Here is a 16,723-nt window from a genome sequence, read left to right as displayed (position 1 = left end):
TTAGGAGAGGGTTTGGCCAGGTTTTTTTTTTAAATTGTTTTCTTAACCGAAATATATATACATACATACACACTACCGTTCAAAGGTTTGGGGTCACTTAGAAATGTCCGTGTTTTTGAAAGAAAAGCTAATTTTGTCGATTAAAATAACATCAAATTGATCAGAAATACAGTGTTGACATTGTTAATGTTGTAAATGACTATTGTAGCTGGAAACCGCTGATTTTTAATGGAATATCTACATAGCCGTACAGAGGCCCATTATCAGCAACCATCACTCCTGTGTTCCAATGGCACGTTGTGTTAGCTAATCCAAGTTTATAATTTTAAAAGGCTAATTCCCGGAGTTGCCTCTTCACTGTTGACATTGAGACTGGTGTTTTGCGGGTACTATTTAAGAAAGCTGCCAGTTGAGGACTTGTGAGGTGTCGGTTTCTCAAACTAGACACTAATGTACTTGTCCTCTTGCTCAGTTGTGCACCGGGGCCTCCCACTCCTCTTTCCATTCTGGTTAGAGCCAGTTTGCGCTGTTCTGTGAAGGGAGTAGTACACAGCGTTGTACGAGATCTTCCAGTTTCTTGTCAATTTCTCACATGGAATAGCCTTAATTTCTCAGAACAAGAATAGACTGACAAGTTTCGAAAAAAAAGGTCCTTTGTTTCTGGCCATTTTGAGCCTGTAATCAAACCCACAAATGCTGATGCTCCAGACACTCAACTAGTCTAAAGAAGGACAGTTTTATTGCTTCTTTAAATCAGCACAACAGTTTCCAGCTGTGCTAACATAATTGCAAAAGGGTTTTCTAATGATAAACTTGGATTAGCTAATACAACGTGCCATTGGAACACAGGAGTGATGGTTGCTGATAATGGGCCTCTGTGTGCCTATGTAGAGATTACATTAAAAATCAGCTACAATAGTCCAGCTACAATAGCCATTTACAACATTAACAAATGTCTACACTGTATTTCTGATCAATTTGATGTTATTTTAAAACATTTACAAAAAAAAGTGCTCTTCTTTCAAAAACGAGGACATTTCTGTGACCCCAAACTTGTGAACGGTAGTGTATGCACATACATACATACACAGTACCAGTTAAAAGTTTGAACACCTACTCATCCAAGGGTTTTTCTTTATTTTTACTATTTTCTACATTGTAGAATAATAGTGAAGACAAACTATGAAATAACACATACGGAATGATGTAGTAAGCAAAAAAGTGTTAAACAAATCAACATATATTTTATATTTGAGATTCTTCATAGTAACCACACTTGGCCTTGATGACAGCTTTGCACACTCTTGGTATTCTCTCAACCAGCTTCACCTGGAATGCTTTTCCAACAGTCTTAGAAGGGGTTTCAACATATGTTGAGCACCTGTTGGCTGTTTTTCTTCACTCTGCAGTCCAACTCATCCCAAACCATCTCAATTGGGTTGAGGTCAGGTGATTGTGGAGGCCAGGTCATCTGATGCAGCACTCAATCACTCTCCTTCTTGGTCAAATAGCCCTTACACAGCCTGGAGGTGCGTTTTGGGTCATTGTCCTGTGGAAAAACAAATGATAGTCCCACTAAGCGCAAACCAGATGGGATGGCGTATCGCTGCAGAATGCTGTGGTAGCCATGCTGGTTAAGTGTGCCTTGAATTCTAAATAAATCACAGAGTGTCACCAGCAAAGCATCCCCACACCATTACACCTCCTCCATGCTTCACGGTGGGAAATAAACATGCAGAGACTATCCGTTCACCTACTCTTCGTCTCACGAAGACACGGCGGTTGGAATCAAAAATCTGAAATTTGGACCAAGACAGATTTCCACTGGTCTAATGTCCATTGCTCGTGTTTCTTGGCCCAAGCAAGTATCTTTTTGTTGTTGTCCTTTAGTAGTGGTTTCTTTGCAGCAAGAAGGCCTGATTCACGTAGTCTTCTCTGAACAGTTGATGTTGAGATGCGTCTGTTACTTGAACTCTGAAGCATTTATTTGGGCTGCAATCTGAGGCTGGTAACTAATGAACCTATCCTCTGCAGCAGAGGTAACTCTGGGTCTTCCTTTCCTGTGGTGGTCCTCATGAGAGCCAGTTTCATCATAGCGCTTAATGTTCTTTGCTACTGCACTTGAAGAAACTTTCAAAGTTCATGAAATATTCCAGATTGACTGACCTTCATGTCTTAAAGTAATGATCGACTGTCATTTCTCTTTGATAATTTGAGCTGTTCTTGCCATAATATGGACTTGGTATTTTACCAAATAGGACTATCCTTTACTATACCACCCCTACCTTGTCACTACACAACTGATTTGCTGAAACGCATTAAGACGGAAAGAAATTCCACAAATTAACTTTTAACAAGGCACACCTGTTAATTGAAATGCATTCCAGTTGACGACCTCATGAAGCTACCACTTTCAAGGAGCCCGGACACTAATCCGGATGCTTATAAGAAAACCCGCTATGCCCTCAGACGAACCATCAAATAGGCAAAGCATCAATACAGGACTAATAAGATTAAATTCTACTACACCGGCTCAGACGCTCATCGGATGTGACAGGGCTTGAAAAAATATTACGGATAACAGAAGGAAACCCAGCCGCGAGCTGCCCAATGACACGAGCCTACCAGACAAGCTAAATGCCTTTCACGCTAGCGTCAAGGCAAGCAACACTGAAGCATGCATGAGAGCACCAGCTGTTCCAGATGACTGTGTGATCACACTCTCCGTAGACGATGTGAACAAGACCTTTAAAAAGACGAATTACCAGGACGTGTACTCAAAGCATGCGCGGACCAACTGTCAAGTGTCTTCACTGACATTGTTTTTAAGAATGCGAAAGTAACCTGGCTAAATGATTACCGTCCCATAGCACTCACATCGGTAGCCATGTAGTGCTTTGAAAGGCTGGTCATGGCTCACAACATCATCATCCCGGAAACCCTAGACCCACTCCAATTCACAAACTGCCACAAACAAATCCAGAGATGACACAATCTCAATCGCACTCCACACTGCCCTTTCCCACCTGGACAAAAGGAACACCTATGTGAGAATGCTGTTCATTGACTACAGCTCAACATTCAACACCATAGTTCCCACAAAGCTCATCACTAAGCTAAGGACCCTGGGACTAAACCCCTCCCTCTGCAACTGGATCCTGAACTTCCTGACGGGCCGCCCCCAGGTGGTAAGGGTAGGCAACAACACTGGGGCCCCCAAGGGATGCGTGCTTAGTCCCCTCCTGTACTCCCTGTTCACCCACGACTCCAACACCATTATTTTGCAGACGACAACAGTGGTAGACCTGATCTCTGAGAACGATGAGACAGCCTATAGGAAGGAGGTCAGAGACCTGGCAGTGTGGTGCCAGGACAACAACTTCTCCCTCAATGTGAACAAGACAAAGGAGCTGATCGTGGACTATAGGAAAAGGAGGGCCGAACAGGCCCCCATTAACATCGACGGGGCTGAAGTGGAGCGGGTCGAGAGTTTCAAGTTCCTTGGTGTGTACATCACCAACGAACTTTCATGGTCCAAACACACCAAGACAGTTGTGGAGTACACGACAACACATTTTCCCCCCCTCGGGAGACTGAAAAGATTTGGCATGGGTCCCCAGATCCTCAAAAAGTTCTATAGCTGCACCATCGAGAGCATCCTGACCAGTTGAATCACCGCCTGGTATGGCAACTGCTCGGCAACTGACCGTAAGGCGCTACAGAGGGTAGTGTGTACGGCCTAGTACATCACTGGAGCCAAGCTTCCTGCCATCCAGGACCTATATAATAGGTGGTGTCAAGAGGAAGGCCCTAAAAATTGTCAGACTCCAGTCCTCCAAGTCATAGACTGTTCTCTCTGCTACCGCACGGCAAGCAGTACCGGGACGCCAAGTCTAGGACCCAAAGGTTCCTTAACAGCTTCTACCTACAAGCCATAAGACTGCTGAAGAATTAATCAAATGGCCACAGACTATTTACATTGACACCCCCCTTTGTTTTTACACTGCTGCTACTCAGTCAATTGACTCAGTACCGGTACCCCCTGTATATAGCCTCGCTATTGTTATGTAATTTTCTTGTTACTTTTTCTTTCTTACTTTAGTTTATTTAGTAATTATTTTCTTAACTCCATTTCTTGAACTGCATTAAGTGCTTGTAAGTAAGCATTTCACGGTAAGGTCTGCACCTGTTGTATTCGGCGCATGTGACAAATACAATTTGATTTGAAGCTGGTTGAGAGAATGCCAAGAGTGTGCAAAGCTGTCATCAAGGCAAAGGGTGGCTACTTTGAAGAATCTCAAATATAAAATATATTTTGATTTGTTTAACACTTTTTTGGGGTTTCTACATGATTCCGTATGTGTTATTTCATAGTTTTGATGTCTTCACTATTATTCTACAATGTAGAAAAGAGTAAAAATATAGAAAAACCCTGGAATGAGTAGGTGTGTCCAAACTTTTAACTGGCACTGTGTATATATACATATGTAGTGGCCATACAAAATTTTACAGGTATACGGAAAGACCCAAAGATAGTTTCTATCTTAGGGGGGAAAAACACGATAAGACCAAAGACAGTTTCTATCTTAGGGGGGAAAAACACGATAAGACCAAAGACAGTTTCTATCTTTGGGGGAAAAACCCGATAAGACCAAAGACAGTTTCTATCTTTGGGGGAAAAACCCGATAAGACCAAAGACAGTTTCTATCTTAGGGGGGAAAACACGATAAGACCAAAGACAGTTTTCCATCTTAGGGGGAAAAACAGTGAGCCTCTATAATTTACCGGATGAGCTTCAGCTCCTGGGCAGCTTTCAGGATGATCTCATGTTGTCGTTGTGACAGAGCCAGTATGCCCGGTCCAGTTCCCTGTGAGGCTGGTTCCGAGGAACTGTCTGGTCCAGTACTGGGAGGAGCAGGGGCCTGGGAAGTTGTGGATGGAGGGATACCTAGATCTGATCTAGGGGGCTCGGGTCGCCCGTCGTAATGGGGCCTATGGTCCTCAAAGTCTGGCGGGTAGTTTCTCTCTGGAAGGGGTGGTCTGGGTCTCTCCCATTCCGCAGGGGGTGGGTAGGGGGGTTCATCGTGCCTGTACAAAGGGTCGTCCGGGAAGTCACGACTTCGGAGCTCTCCTCCTCTTCCACGCTCTTCTCCCTCGTAGGGGTATGGAGGACGGTCTCGGTCTCTCTCATCGGCCCACTCGTCGTCTCTGAAACGGTCCGGGGGAGGACCGCGGGGAGGGTAGGGAGGGTAGTCCCTCTCTGGTAGTGGTCCTCCTCTCTCCCTATCCCACTCCCCAACACGAGGAGGCGGCTCACGGGGATAATACTCATCCTCACAGTCGTACTCATGTGGGGGGTGGTCCGGCCAGTCACGTGGCGGCAGCTTTCTTCCATACCCGTCATCACCGGGACCACCAAACTCCTCCCCATACCCCTCATGGGGGTACCCCTCCAAGTCCTCGAGTGAGCGAGGTGGGTGCCGCATCATGCCCCGGCCCATTGGGGCGCCCCGAGGGCCCAGCGGACGCCTCCTCATCCCTCCCCGCCCCATCATCTCATGGGGAGGCGGAGGGGGACCTCTTGGCCCGTCTCTGCCGAGGTGGGGGGGTCGTCCAGGGCCCGTGGTCCAGCCAGAGTCCCTCTCCATGTCGTGGTATGGAGGATGACCACCAGGCCCCCTCATGTCTCTCTCCATAATATCGTGGTGCATGGTCGGCCCTCGGGGGTTGTAATCCCGATGCAGTGGGGGTCCCAGAGGGTCCATGTCATCGTCAGGCCCCATGGGGGATCCGAGAGGTTCATGGAGGTCCATGGCTCCGTGAGGAGGAGGAAGGGGGCGTCTGGGACCCCCCTGGTGCATGAAGCCAGGCCTGCCTCGTGGGGGGCGACCACGCCCAGGGGGAAAGGGGGCTCGGGGGCCTCCTCTCATGCCATGAGGGGGCCTCCGGTCCATCCAGTAGGGATCTCCTTCCTCTCCCCAGTACTCTGGAGGTGGGGGGTCTGCTTCCTCCCAGTGGTGCCCGTCTAGAGGCTCTCCTCTCCCCATAGGGGGACCTCCTCTCCCTGGGTCTTCGTAGTAGTCTTCTGGAGGGTAGTAGTGTTCTTCAGGGACCCACATCTCCTCTTCAGGCAGAGGAGGATCTTCAGGTTTCTCCAGTGAAGGGTCCTGTTGCCACTCCTGCTGCTGCCAGTCCTCCTCTGGTCCTCCATGTTGTGATCTCATCTCTTCATGTGGAGGTCTGTAGTCGTAAGGAACCCCCTCCATGTCGTCCTCCGTCCTCCCACCTCCCAGAGGGATAGTGTTGGGACTGAAGTCTGGGATACCCGACTGTTTCCCTCCACGTCCCCACAGACCACCTCGCCCTCTCATCCCTCCGTCCGCTTCCCCTCGGCCTCTCCCTCCCCTCATCCCTCCGTCCGCCTCCCCTCGTCCTCTCCCTCCCCTCATCTCTCCGTCCGCCTCCCCTCGCCCTCCCCTCATCCCTCCGTCCGCCTCCCCTCGTCCTCTCCCTCCCCTCATCCCTCCGTCCGCCTCCCCTCGTCCTCTCCCTCCCCTCATCCCTCCGTCCGCCTCCCCTCGTCCTCTCCCTCCCCTCATCCCTCCGTCCGCCTCCCCTCGTCCTCTCCCTCCCCACATCCCTCCGTCCGTCTCCCCTCGCCCTCTCCCTCCCCTCATCCCTCCGTCCGCCTCCCCTCGTCCTCTCCCTCCCCTCATCCCTCCGTCCGCCTCCCCTCGCCCTCTCCCTCCCCTCATCCCTCCGTCCGTCTCCCCTCGCCCTCTCCCTCCCCTCATCCCTCCGTCCGCCTCCCCTCGCCCTCTCCCTCCCCACATCCCTCCGTCCGCCTCCCCTCGCCCTCTCCCTCCCCACATCCCTCCGTCCGCCTCCCCTCGTCCTCTCCCCCCCCTCATCCCTCTGTGCGCCTCCCCTCGTCCTCTCCCTCCCCTCATACCTCCGTCCTCCTCCCCTCTTACAGGCCCTAGAGGCTGGCCACGTCCCCCTCTACCACGGCCCATGTGCCCCAGAAGGCCAGGTGGTTGGTTGGTCATTGAGTCGGTCTTTGGCGGCTCCGGTCCGTGAGGCTTAGGCCCCTGTGGTCCCCGAAGCCCGTTGTTGTTATTGACGTTGGTCTTCAACGGCCCAGCCGGTCCACCTGGGTTGAGAGCGTTCTTGGCAGGGGAAGCGGTTTTCGGGGATACAGAACTGGTGATGGACACGGGGTGCTTGGCACCGGCAGCAGCAAGGGGGCTCACCTCTTCCTTTTTGGCAGTGGAGTCCTTACTAGCAGCAGCAGCAGCATCAGCCTCTGCTTTCGTCTGAGGGATAGGGTCGTTTTGGACGAAGAAGCCCTCGAGGGACTCCAACATGTCCTCTGGCATATCCCCTGGTTCTGCCAATTCACCTTGCTTAGTTGTACTGTCTGCTACTGGTTTAGCTGGCCCAGTAGATTTAATACCAGGAGGCTTGGAGCCTGCTGGCATCTCAGTCTTAGCCTGAAATAGTTTGGTGTCTTTGCCAGTGTCTGGTTTAGGCTGTGGGCCTATATAGGGTGCTGAGGGACCTGGGGGTCTTTCAAAGCGGGCTGGTGGGCTCTGTCTTGGGGGGTGGTCGAAGTGGGGCCCCTGCTGTCCGAACCGAGGCCCTGGTCCTCTGGGGCCAAGCTGATCAAACCTTGGGTGCTGCTGGTTGAACCTGGGACCTGGTGGAGCGTTGAACCTCTGCTGTTGAACGGACTGCTGCTGCTGGTCAAACCGCGGGCCGTTCCCTCTCGGACCATCAAACCTGGGTGGAAAGAAAACACATTAATGTTTGAACAGCCTGTAAGTAGAAATGTTTTATTTAACCTATTTTTTTAAATCCAAGTTCAGGTACAAACAAAATCTCTCCCAAAGGGAGATCTGGTCAAGAGGGTAGGGGGGTTTGAATATCATTATGTCGTGAATACACAAGTTACCTTGATCCTCTGGGGCCTTGGTAGGATGGAGGCTGTCCTCCTTGTGGACCTGGTGGTCTGGCCAACCCTCTCCCTCCTGGGCCTGTCCCTCTACCAGGGGGTCCAGATAGGTTGTATTGCTCTGACTGAGGGCCCTGGTGCCCGGGTGGAGGGCCCTGGTGCCCGGGTGGAGGGGCCTGGTGCCCGGGTGGAGGGCCCTGGTGCCCGGGTGGAGGGCCCTGGTGTGGTTCTCCTGTGGGGGTTCCCATGCGTTGGGCGTTGGAGGGGCCCTGGTGCCCTGGTGGAGGGCCCTGGTGCCCTGGTGGAGGGCCCTGGTGCCCTGGTGGAGGGACGTGCTGCCCTGGTGGAGGGCCCTGGTGTGGTTCTCCTGTGGGGGTTCCCATGCGTTGGGCGTTGGAGGGGCCCTGGTGCCCTGGTGGAGGGCCCTGGTGCCCTGGTGGAGGGCCCTGGTGCCCTGGTGGAGGGCCCTGGTGCCCTGGTGGAGGGCCCTGGTGCCCTGGTGGAGGGCCCTGGTGCCCTGGTGGAGGGCCCTGGTGCCCTGGTGGAGGGCCCTGGTGCCCTGGTGGAGGGCCCTGGTGTGGTTCTCCCTGTTGGGGGTTCCCACGCGTTGGGCGCTGGAGGGGCTGTGCTGCCCTGGTAGAGGGCCCTGGGACATGGGTCCAGACGTGGACGAGGGCTGGCTACCTGGCTGGGACGGCATGGACGGGCTCACCATGTGACCTTGTTGAATCTGCGAGTCCGATCCAGAGTGTGGGTACTGACCATATTGGCTGTACTGGTCCCCGTACCCTCCACTACCATACCGGTCACTACTACTGTATTGGTCAGCGCCGTACTGACCACTGCTGTCGCTACCTCCGTACTGTTGCTGCATGGCTCGCAGGGTGGTGACCCTCTCCTGCAATCAAATCACATTTAAGGAGCCCATTAAAATAAATAAATATATATATTTTACATCAAGTGTTATCACATTAAGCTGGCTAGGGTGTATTCAGCAATGTGAAACATTCAGAACTGAAAAAATTGAAATACAATAACTAGAGTGAACACAGTTGTCTATTGTATATGACAGATGTCACCTTCATCAGGGATCATCAACTAGATTCAGCTTCGGGCACATTTTTTCTTGAGCAAGTGGTCAGGGGGGGGCGGAACATGATTACTAATAATTTATAGACCGCAAATTGACTGCAAGAAGCCCCCCCAAAAAATAACAGATGACTAAACAATCACTTCAAACCTTGCTTACATTTATATACAATCACATTATATTCCTCTTTCAGGTGAGGTAATACTTCGGGACGGATTTCCAAAATTAAAATCAATTGGAGCTCATTTGTTGGTATTTTATGTCTAACGATATAAATATATTAGAACAAAAAAATATTTAAGTTTTTGGTTTGTTTTTTCAGAACAATTGGGGGATCCAAATAAAAATCACCTGCGGCCCAAACTCGTCCCGCAGAGGAACCCCGTTCTACTCTACATCCTACTGAACAAGTCGGGGGAACCCCGTTCTACTCTACATCCTACTGAACAAGTCGGGGGAACCCCGTTCTACTCTACATCCTACTGAACAAGTCGGGGGAACCCCGTTCTACTCTACATCCTACTGAACAAGTCGGGGGAACCCCGTTCTACTCTACATCCTACTGAACAAGTCGGGGGAACCCCGTTCTACTCTACATCCTACTGAACAAGTCGGGGGAACCCCGTTCTACTCTACATCCTACTGAACAAGTCGGGGGAACCCTGTTCTACTCTGCATCCTACTGAACAAGTCGGGGGAACCCTGTTCTACTCTGCATCCTACTGAACAAGTCGGGGGAACCCCGTTCTACTCTACATCCTACTGAACAAGTCGGGGGAACCCTGTTCTACTCTGCATCCTACTGAACAAGTCGGGGGAACCCCGTTCTACTCTACATCCTACTGAACAAGTCGGGGGAACCCTGTTCTACTCTGCATCCTACTGAACAAGTCGGGGGAACCCCGTTCTACTCTACATCCTACTGAACAAGTCGGGGGAACCCTGTTCTACTCTGCATCCTACTGAACAAGTCGGGGGAACCCCGTTCTACTCTACATCCTACTGAACAAGTCGGGGGAACCCTGTTCTACTCTACATCCTACTGAACAAGTCGGGGGAACCCTGTTCTACTCTACATCCTACTGAACAAGTCGGGGGAACCCCGTTCTACTCTGCATCCTACTGAACAAGTCGGGGGAACCCCGTTCTACTCTACATCCTACTGAACAAGTCGGGGGAACCCCGTTCTACTCTACATCCTACTGAACAAGTCGGGGGAACCCCGTTCTACTCTGCATCCTACTGAACAAGTCGGGGGAACCCTGTTCTACTCTACATCCTACTGAACAAGTCGGGGGAACCCTGTTCTACACTACATTCTATAACACTACATCCTACTGAAAAGGTCATAGATGCAAAGGGGAGGTACACACAAATAGAGGTGGAGTTTGTCTGGTTGTACTGTACCTGTAGGTGTGTTGAGGTGGAGTTCATCTGTTCCTGCCACTGTTTCCACTGTAACTCATAGTCCTGTAGCTGGTCTTTATGTGGGTAGGACTGGAACTGCTCTTGCCACAGGCTGAAGGTGCGGCCCCAGTCTGCAAACACCGGGCCAAACTTCTGCTGCTGCGTCTCATAGTGGCTCAGCTGCATGGCAATAGACATTGTCTACACAGGGAGGAATTTGAGAAAAACTGTTGTCCAAAACAATGTGGAAATTTGCCTTGGGCATAGGCCTCATAAAGAAGAGGACATCTCAGAGAATAGAATAGGTTTAATTAATTGTCCATCTTTCGAAGGAAATTAGAATTTTGCTTTCATAATATCAGCAAACAGACAACACCACATGCTAGAATAACATGCTCTTCAATCACGCAAACTGTATTTTATCCATGCAAGATGTTGCGCAATTAAAGTTAATTACTATAATAATAAAACGGACTGAAATAGGCACAGAACTGATACAACTTCAGCTATATTGTAAAAAAATAATAAAAAATAATTACATTTAAAAAAAGAGGGGAAGAATCTTGAATCTTTAACATTTTCAGTGTGTAAAAAAATACATTTAAAAATAAAAAAAAAGTCTCAAAACAAATGTCATAGAGATACCTCTAGCTGTGCAGGTTGTTGGATACACTGCTGGTACTGGTTGAGGATGGCCTGAAGCTGAGCATGGTGCTGCATCAGGGCTTGGTACTGGTAGCTCGCTCTCTGCTGCTGGGCCTGCTGCCACTGGGCCGCTGCGCTCTGGAGCTGCTGCAGGCGGGCCACCTCTACTGGGTCCTGGGTCGTGGGGGCAGGCTGCAGGAGGAGGAGAGGACACTAGATTTGTATAGCCCTTTTCAGTACAACAGGAATCTCAAAGACACTCGTAAATACAAAACATTTGAGTTAGCCTATTGGCTAAATTCTTAGGCTGGAAGATCTTCCACAGGTCACATCTTTCTGTCTCCACGCTGCACTTCAAGGACAGAGGTGGAAGTTCACCCAACATATTCATTTACTTGTCTTCCCCCCCCAATGACATTGGGAAACCTATATGTGAATACCTACCATATCATTGAATTGTTACAGCACATCATCGGAGTACGTTCTGACGATATTGCAAAGGAATGTTTGAAAACTTCTCATTCACAGGAGATCCTGTAAATTTTAACAATGTCTATAATAGACCGAGATGCTCACCTACAATACCAATCACAGTCTATCCTCAGACATGTGAAACAGTCAGGTTTCTCCTTACCGTTTCGTCATCAGGTGGAGGTGGTGGTGGGGGCTGCTCTTTGGGTGGGGGTGGTGGAGGGGCGTTCTTGGGTGGTTCCGATGGAGGGGGAGGGGCGGCTGACGCCGAGTGAGGCTGGGGTTTGGGAGGTGCTGGGCCATCGCCCTGGCCCTGTTTAGCCTTCTCCGCTTTCAGCCTCTGCAAGTTCTGGAGATGCTGCTTGTACCAATACTGCTGCTGCTCCTGGATGACAAAACATACATCATATCAACATGACAATATCAGACGTTCTGGTTAGCATGGTGTTCTAGCTACACAGCGCTTCTCTGAGACGCAATGACAGCTTGTGCAGGTAGACGAGGTCTCATCACAACACTATGAGAAACTAGCTTGGCCCCAGATAGATCTTTATGCTGTTCCGTCAACTCTGTCCCCGACAACAACAAAAATCTTAGTCGACCAATAGCCCGTCTGTTCTTTCGACCAATCGATGTTAAACGTGTATTTTTCCATCTATATACACATCCGGTGTGTTTAAATCAAATCAACTATATCCACTGAGCTTGTCTGATGCTTTAAGCAAACTGTTTGATTATATAATTAAGACATACAAATGGCTAGAGGGAGTCCGACCAGCAATTGATTGGATTGTGCCGGGCCGGCCTCAGACTATCTGCGCCGTGTCATTTTTTATTTTAAAGACAGCGAGTGACTGAGAAGCACTCGTTGTCTCTCCCTCCCTCTTCCCTGCTGCAGCGACCACCACAGAATATCAAAGTGTTTATCACGCTGTCCGTGTTACTGAAGCTGTAACATAATTGCAGCCATTTCTGACTGAAAAGTTCTGTTACTGAAATCCCTCTTTTGTTTAGGAAAAACATTCCCTATTCCCTCAAGCCGTGCTCTCTTTATGTGACACATGTACGCGCCGCATGCACGTGACCAAAGACCTATTCACAATGGACTAGTATTACCAGGGAACGTTGGTGATGTAATTATTGCTCCAGAATGTCCGTTATTCCAGAAGACGATTTTAGTCCCCCCCAAACGGCCCCCATGTAATTCTTATTTCCAATAAATTGACAGTTATGACAGAAGCCTGCAGGTTTTTATTCTAGGTGTGAAGATACAGTATTTCAACATGTCAAGGTGATGGGGCCACACTGATAACTCCAGCTTGGTTCCCAAGTTTCTAAAACATACCAAACCATTGTTCCTACAGTGTCGCCAAAATATTTGAATTGAGGAAGTATGATCATAATCATTAGGACATTTTAGCGATCCGCAGTACGTCCTAAATGTCCCTCAGCCTTCAGATGTGAGCTAGACAGTGCAACTGCACTTGAGATGCATTTTAGTTAACTTATCATTTCAAAATGTTTAGGTACAGTTGAATGCTGCTGTTTTGCAATCTATTAACAGCAAGGGTTGCATTAAACAGGCTCAATGTTTTTTTACTGATGCATTTGGTAATATTCAGTTCATACACACAAAACATATGAACAAAAGCATTCACTGATAGTTGATTGACTACATGCAGCCTATTCATATATAGTTAATGCGCAGCACTTAGTTCAATTTATCCAATCAGTTATCGTTTTCTTGTGCAAACCGCAAGCAACAGCTGTCAAACTGAGACATTTCTCTCAAAAACACAGGGATGTCGATTCACACAGGGCTAGTATTATCAGAGGGCTTTTGGAGTTCTCCCCCCCACCCCAAAAAATAGTAGGTTATTCTGTCTGGAATTGTTACTCTACTGCCATGTATAAAATACTGACAAGGCAGATTCGGATGTGACTAATTGTGGAAAATACTGGAGATCAAGAAAAAGAAGGTAAGGATTAAGTGCTGTGTGTATATTATGTGCGCCAAACAGGTGGTGTATAGACTACGCGATAAATTGTTCTGACCGTTTGGAACAATGTAAACACTAAATAAATTATAAGCATACCACAGTCTGTTGTAATGTTTTTTTTTGTTAAGCCTTTATTACAGCAAAGAATACGAACGATCGTATTCATTTGTGGACGCAATTTCTAAAATGGAACGATTGATTGATTTATTGTTTAAGCTAATTATTCAAGGCTCGCTTTATTTTATTTTAATACTAAAATGCTCGATTACATTTCAAATCACGAATGACTCGTCTGCTGTGTGATGACATGAACAAATGAATGATTGATACAGTAGCCTACATAAGTATTGAAATATAGTCAGTTACGCTATTAAGATTAAACAGGATGTGCTCTTAGGCCTAGAGCTCAATGGTGGTTATACGAGGCTGCTATACTAAGTCTACTAATGATAATGACATTACTTATTATTATAATAATGATCATGATAATAGTAATAATAACAACAACAAGGAGATCAAGGAAAAGGAGCTTTATTATAATAAATAATCCACATTATTGTAATCAACATTAAATAAATTATAAACAATTTAGTTGTCTATACTAAATTATTATTTCATTCCAAGTCATCGTCTCATCTCTTTAGAGCACGCTGTCTGACAAAAAAAAAAAAAAAAAAACACTATTTAGTAGTTTTTCAAAGTAAATAAGGCATACTTTTATGACTACTGAATGCAAACTATGAATCACTGATCATGTATTTTCAGGTAGAGATACCTAGCAAAGCAACAGCTGCTTTCTATATCCCCTCAAGATCGCGTATTCCTGTCTCTGCATAAAAGAAACACAGACCGGACAAGTATACGTGCAATGGATTATGGTCATTGCAGTTAATTAAAAAGTTCTATACACTAAACTATGTAAAACATTGTCTTGTTGGAAACTACAACTCCCTGCTACGTCGCACAGTTAAGGCTGGATCCTTATAGAGCTAATAAATAAATAAAATAAATAAACGGAAAAAAAGAATAATAATTGTAATCGAAGTTGGTCGATTAGATGTTTTAAAACCGAAAAATAACCGATATTTTGGTTAATTGCTCAGCACTAATGGAGACATAACATCCCTAGTTTAAAAGCCGACCGGGCTATAGCAGGTTGCCATTAGCAACTACATTTTACAACTTATTTTGTTTGTAATTTTACAATAATCGGTTCAAGGACATAACATCTAGTGTATTAGAAACAAGTATTGGTAACCATGATTGTCTTCGAAATTGGTATTATTATTATTATAATACATGTTTTTTTTTTGTTTACACGACCACGAAGATCGCCATTTTTCTATTTAATTACAATGGGATCGTGTTTTCTGTTATCAATGCCTGCAGTACCGCGGTCGCCCTTGAACCTCCGTGGCTTCAATGAGAGGGGGGGCCAGTCATTCTCCCTGATCCGACTTTCCAATGTCGGGAAATTTAAGTATTTTGGGGTCAAATATTCTTTCTATGTTTACCTCTTTAGTCGTGGGTGTACCATTGTTCTGAGTGGGTACCTGTGGGTTCGCCTCTGATGGGGGTGGGTTCGCCTCTGATGGGGGAAGCTGGGTCTCTTTGGGCTGCGGTGGCTGAAGTTGTGGGCTGGTCGCCCCGGTTTCCATGGACTGATACTCATCTTGATAAGGAGAAGGGCCTTGCGTGGACTGATACTCATCTTGGTAAGAGGAAGGGGCACCGGCCCCCGTTGAACCATACCCATATCCCGAGTTGCCTTGCCACAACTCGGCTGTAGGACCACCGCCACCTCCACCATAGGGGTTTTCATTTACGTTCCTGTCGTGGTGCAGCACAGATTGAAGCTGTTTTTGGTGGAGCTGTTGCAGTTGCTGCATCTGCTGGAGATGCTGTTCCCGCAGGCTGTTGAACGTTGACCCGGGTGTAGCTGCGGGTGTAACAGCTCCATAACCCCCGAATCCTCCCCCGAAACCTTCGCCTTGAGGAGACTGACCCCTCGGCGCACCGAAGTGCTGCTGCGAAGGTGGTTGATGGCCGCCACCACCACCATAGTTACTACCCCAAGAGGGATACATGCGTTGGAAGCAGCGAGTAATGTGTAGGCCTTTGTCCTCACATAAAGCTGGTGCAGTTAAAAAAAAAATTATAATATTAAAGCTACGTTATCCTCGATAGAGGTACGTTACCACGCGTGTTATCCGTAAACAAAACGTTGATTATTGATGTCGTTTGATGTATCAATAAATACTAACAAATGAAATAAAAACGCGTTGTTTCGTGGTGGGTTTTCGGGTTCCGTATCATTTAGCTACAAAACTAGCTGGTTGTGGAGGGAAACGTAAACGCTGATTGGTTGGCATGTAGTCTTACACACATCATTTCCGGTTCGCCCAAATATTTTTTTTTTTCTTCCATTCCACAAGAGGGTGACATTTCTTTATAAATATACAAGCCTCATACGCCACAGCCAAATTTCAGTAGTCCAGCCAAGGATTGTCTATTATATTGACAAGATAGTCAAGTGACCGAACTGACAATGGACAATATGTCCTCAAAGATGGAAGGCGAGATCAGATGGGACCATTCTAGCCAGTGAGAGGGCAGATAACCGTGAACAACAGGCCGTAGAGATAGGCAGGGGACTCATCTTTGTATCTGTGCCTTTGTAGCATCTGTGACGGCATAAAATACAATTGTATTTGTCACCTTGAAATGCTTACTGATGAGCCCTTTCCCAACAATGCAGAGTTAAAAAGTAAAAAACATTTGCAAAACAAAAATAATTAAAAGACAGCACCATTGTGGCTATATCCGTTTTAAAGCCTCAGTTATCTTCTTCATTGGCTGATTGCACCAAACGCATAGGAATCCCCATCCAGTTGACTACTTTAAAATGGTGGAAAGCCTCTGGCAATATCCATATCCACCATGAGTCCTCAATCTATGACAACAGGCACAACTATATGCCTCCTCCCCCGACCGTAAATTGGAGAATTGTTGTATTTTTCAAACACCTGAAACCTATTTTTCCTGCAATCTAGAGCCATAATCATTTGCCTAATTCTATGTAAAAATAAAATAAATAACATTTTTATTTTTCTGTATATCTAAGTATACATCTTGAGCTGTCTGATTCCTCCTAA

General features: G+C 47.3%; 1 protein-coding gene across 1 annotated transcript in view; it reads right to left on the bottom strand.

Annotated features, from left to right (window-relative positions):
* Window positions 1-15,940, bottom strand: part of LOC106571050 (uncharacterized) — a 53,909-nt gene extending 37,969 nt beyond the window's left edge. The window contains 7 exon segments of the mRNA XM_082961616.1: window positions 4,787-7,783; window positions 7,956-8,311; window positions 8,314-8,853; window positions 10,453-10,653; window positions 11,098-11,289; window positions 11,732-11,953; window positions 15,083-15,940. Coding sequence (XP_082817742.1) covers window positions 4,787-7,783; window positions 7,956-8,311; window positions 8,314-8,853; window positions 10,453-10,653; window positions 11,098-11,289; window positions 11,732-11,953; window positions 15,083-15,655 — 5,081 coding nt within the window. The 5' untranslated portion in view covers window positions 15,656-15,940.
* Window positions 15,941-16,723: the final 783 nt, after the last annotated feature.

This window comes from Salmo salar, chromosome 15 (assembly GCF_965601325.2).
Source record: "Salmo salar chromosome 15, fSalSal1, whole genome shotgun sequence".
NCBI classification, from domain to species: domain Eukaryota; kingdom Metazoa; phylum Chordata; class Actinopteri; order Salmoniformes; family Salmonidae; genus Salmo; species Salmo salar.
Note: the sequence above shows the minus strand (reverse complement) of the source record. Positions and strands in the feature narration are given on the sequence as shown.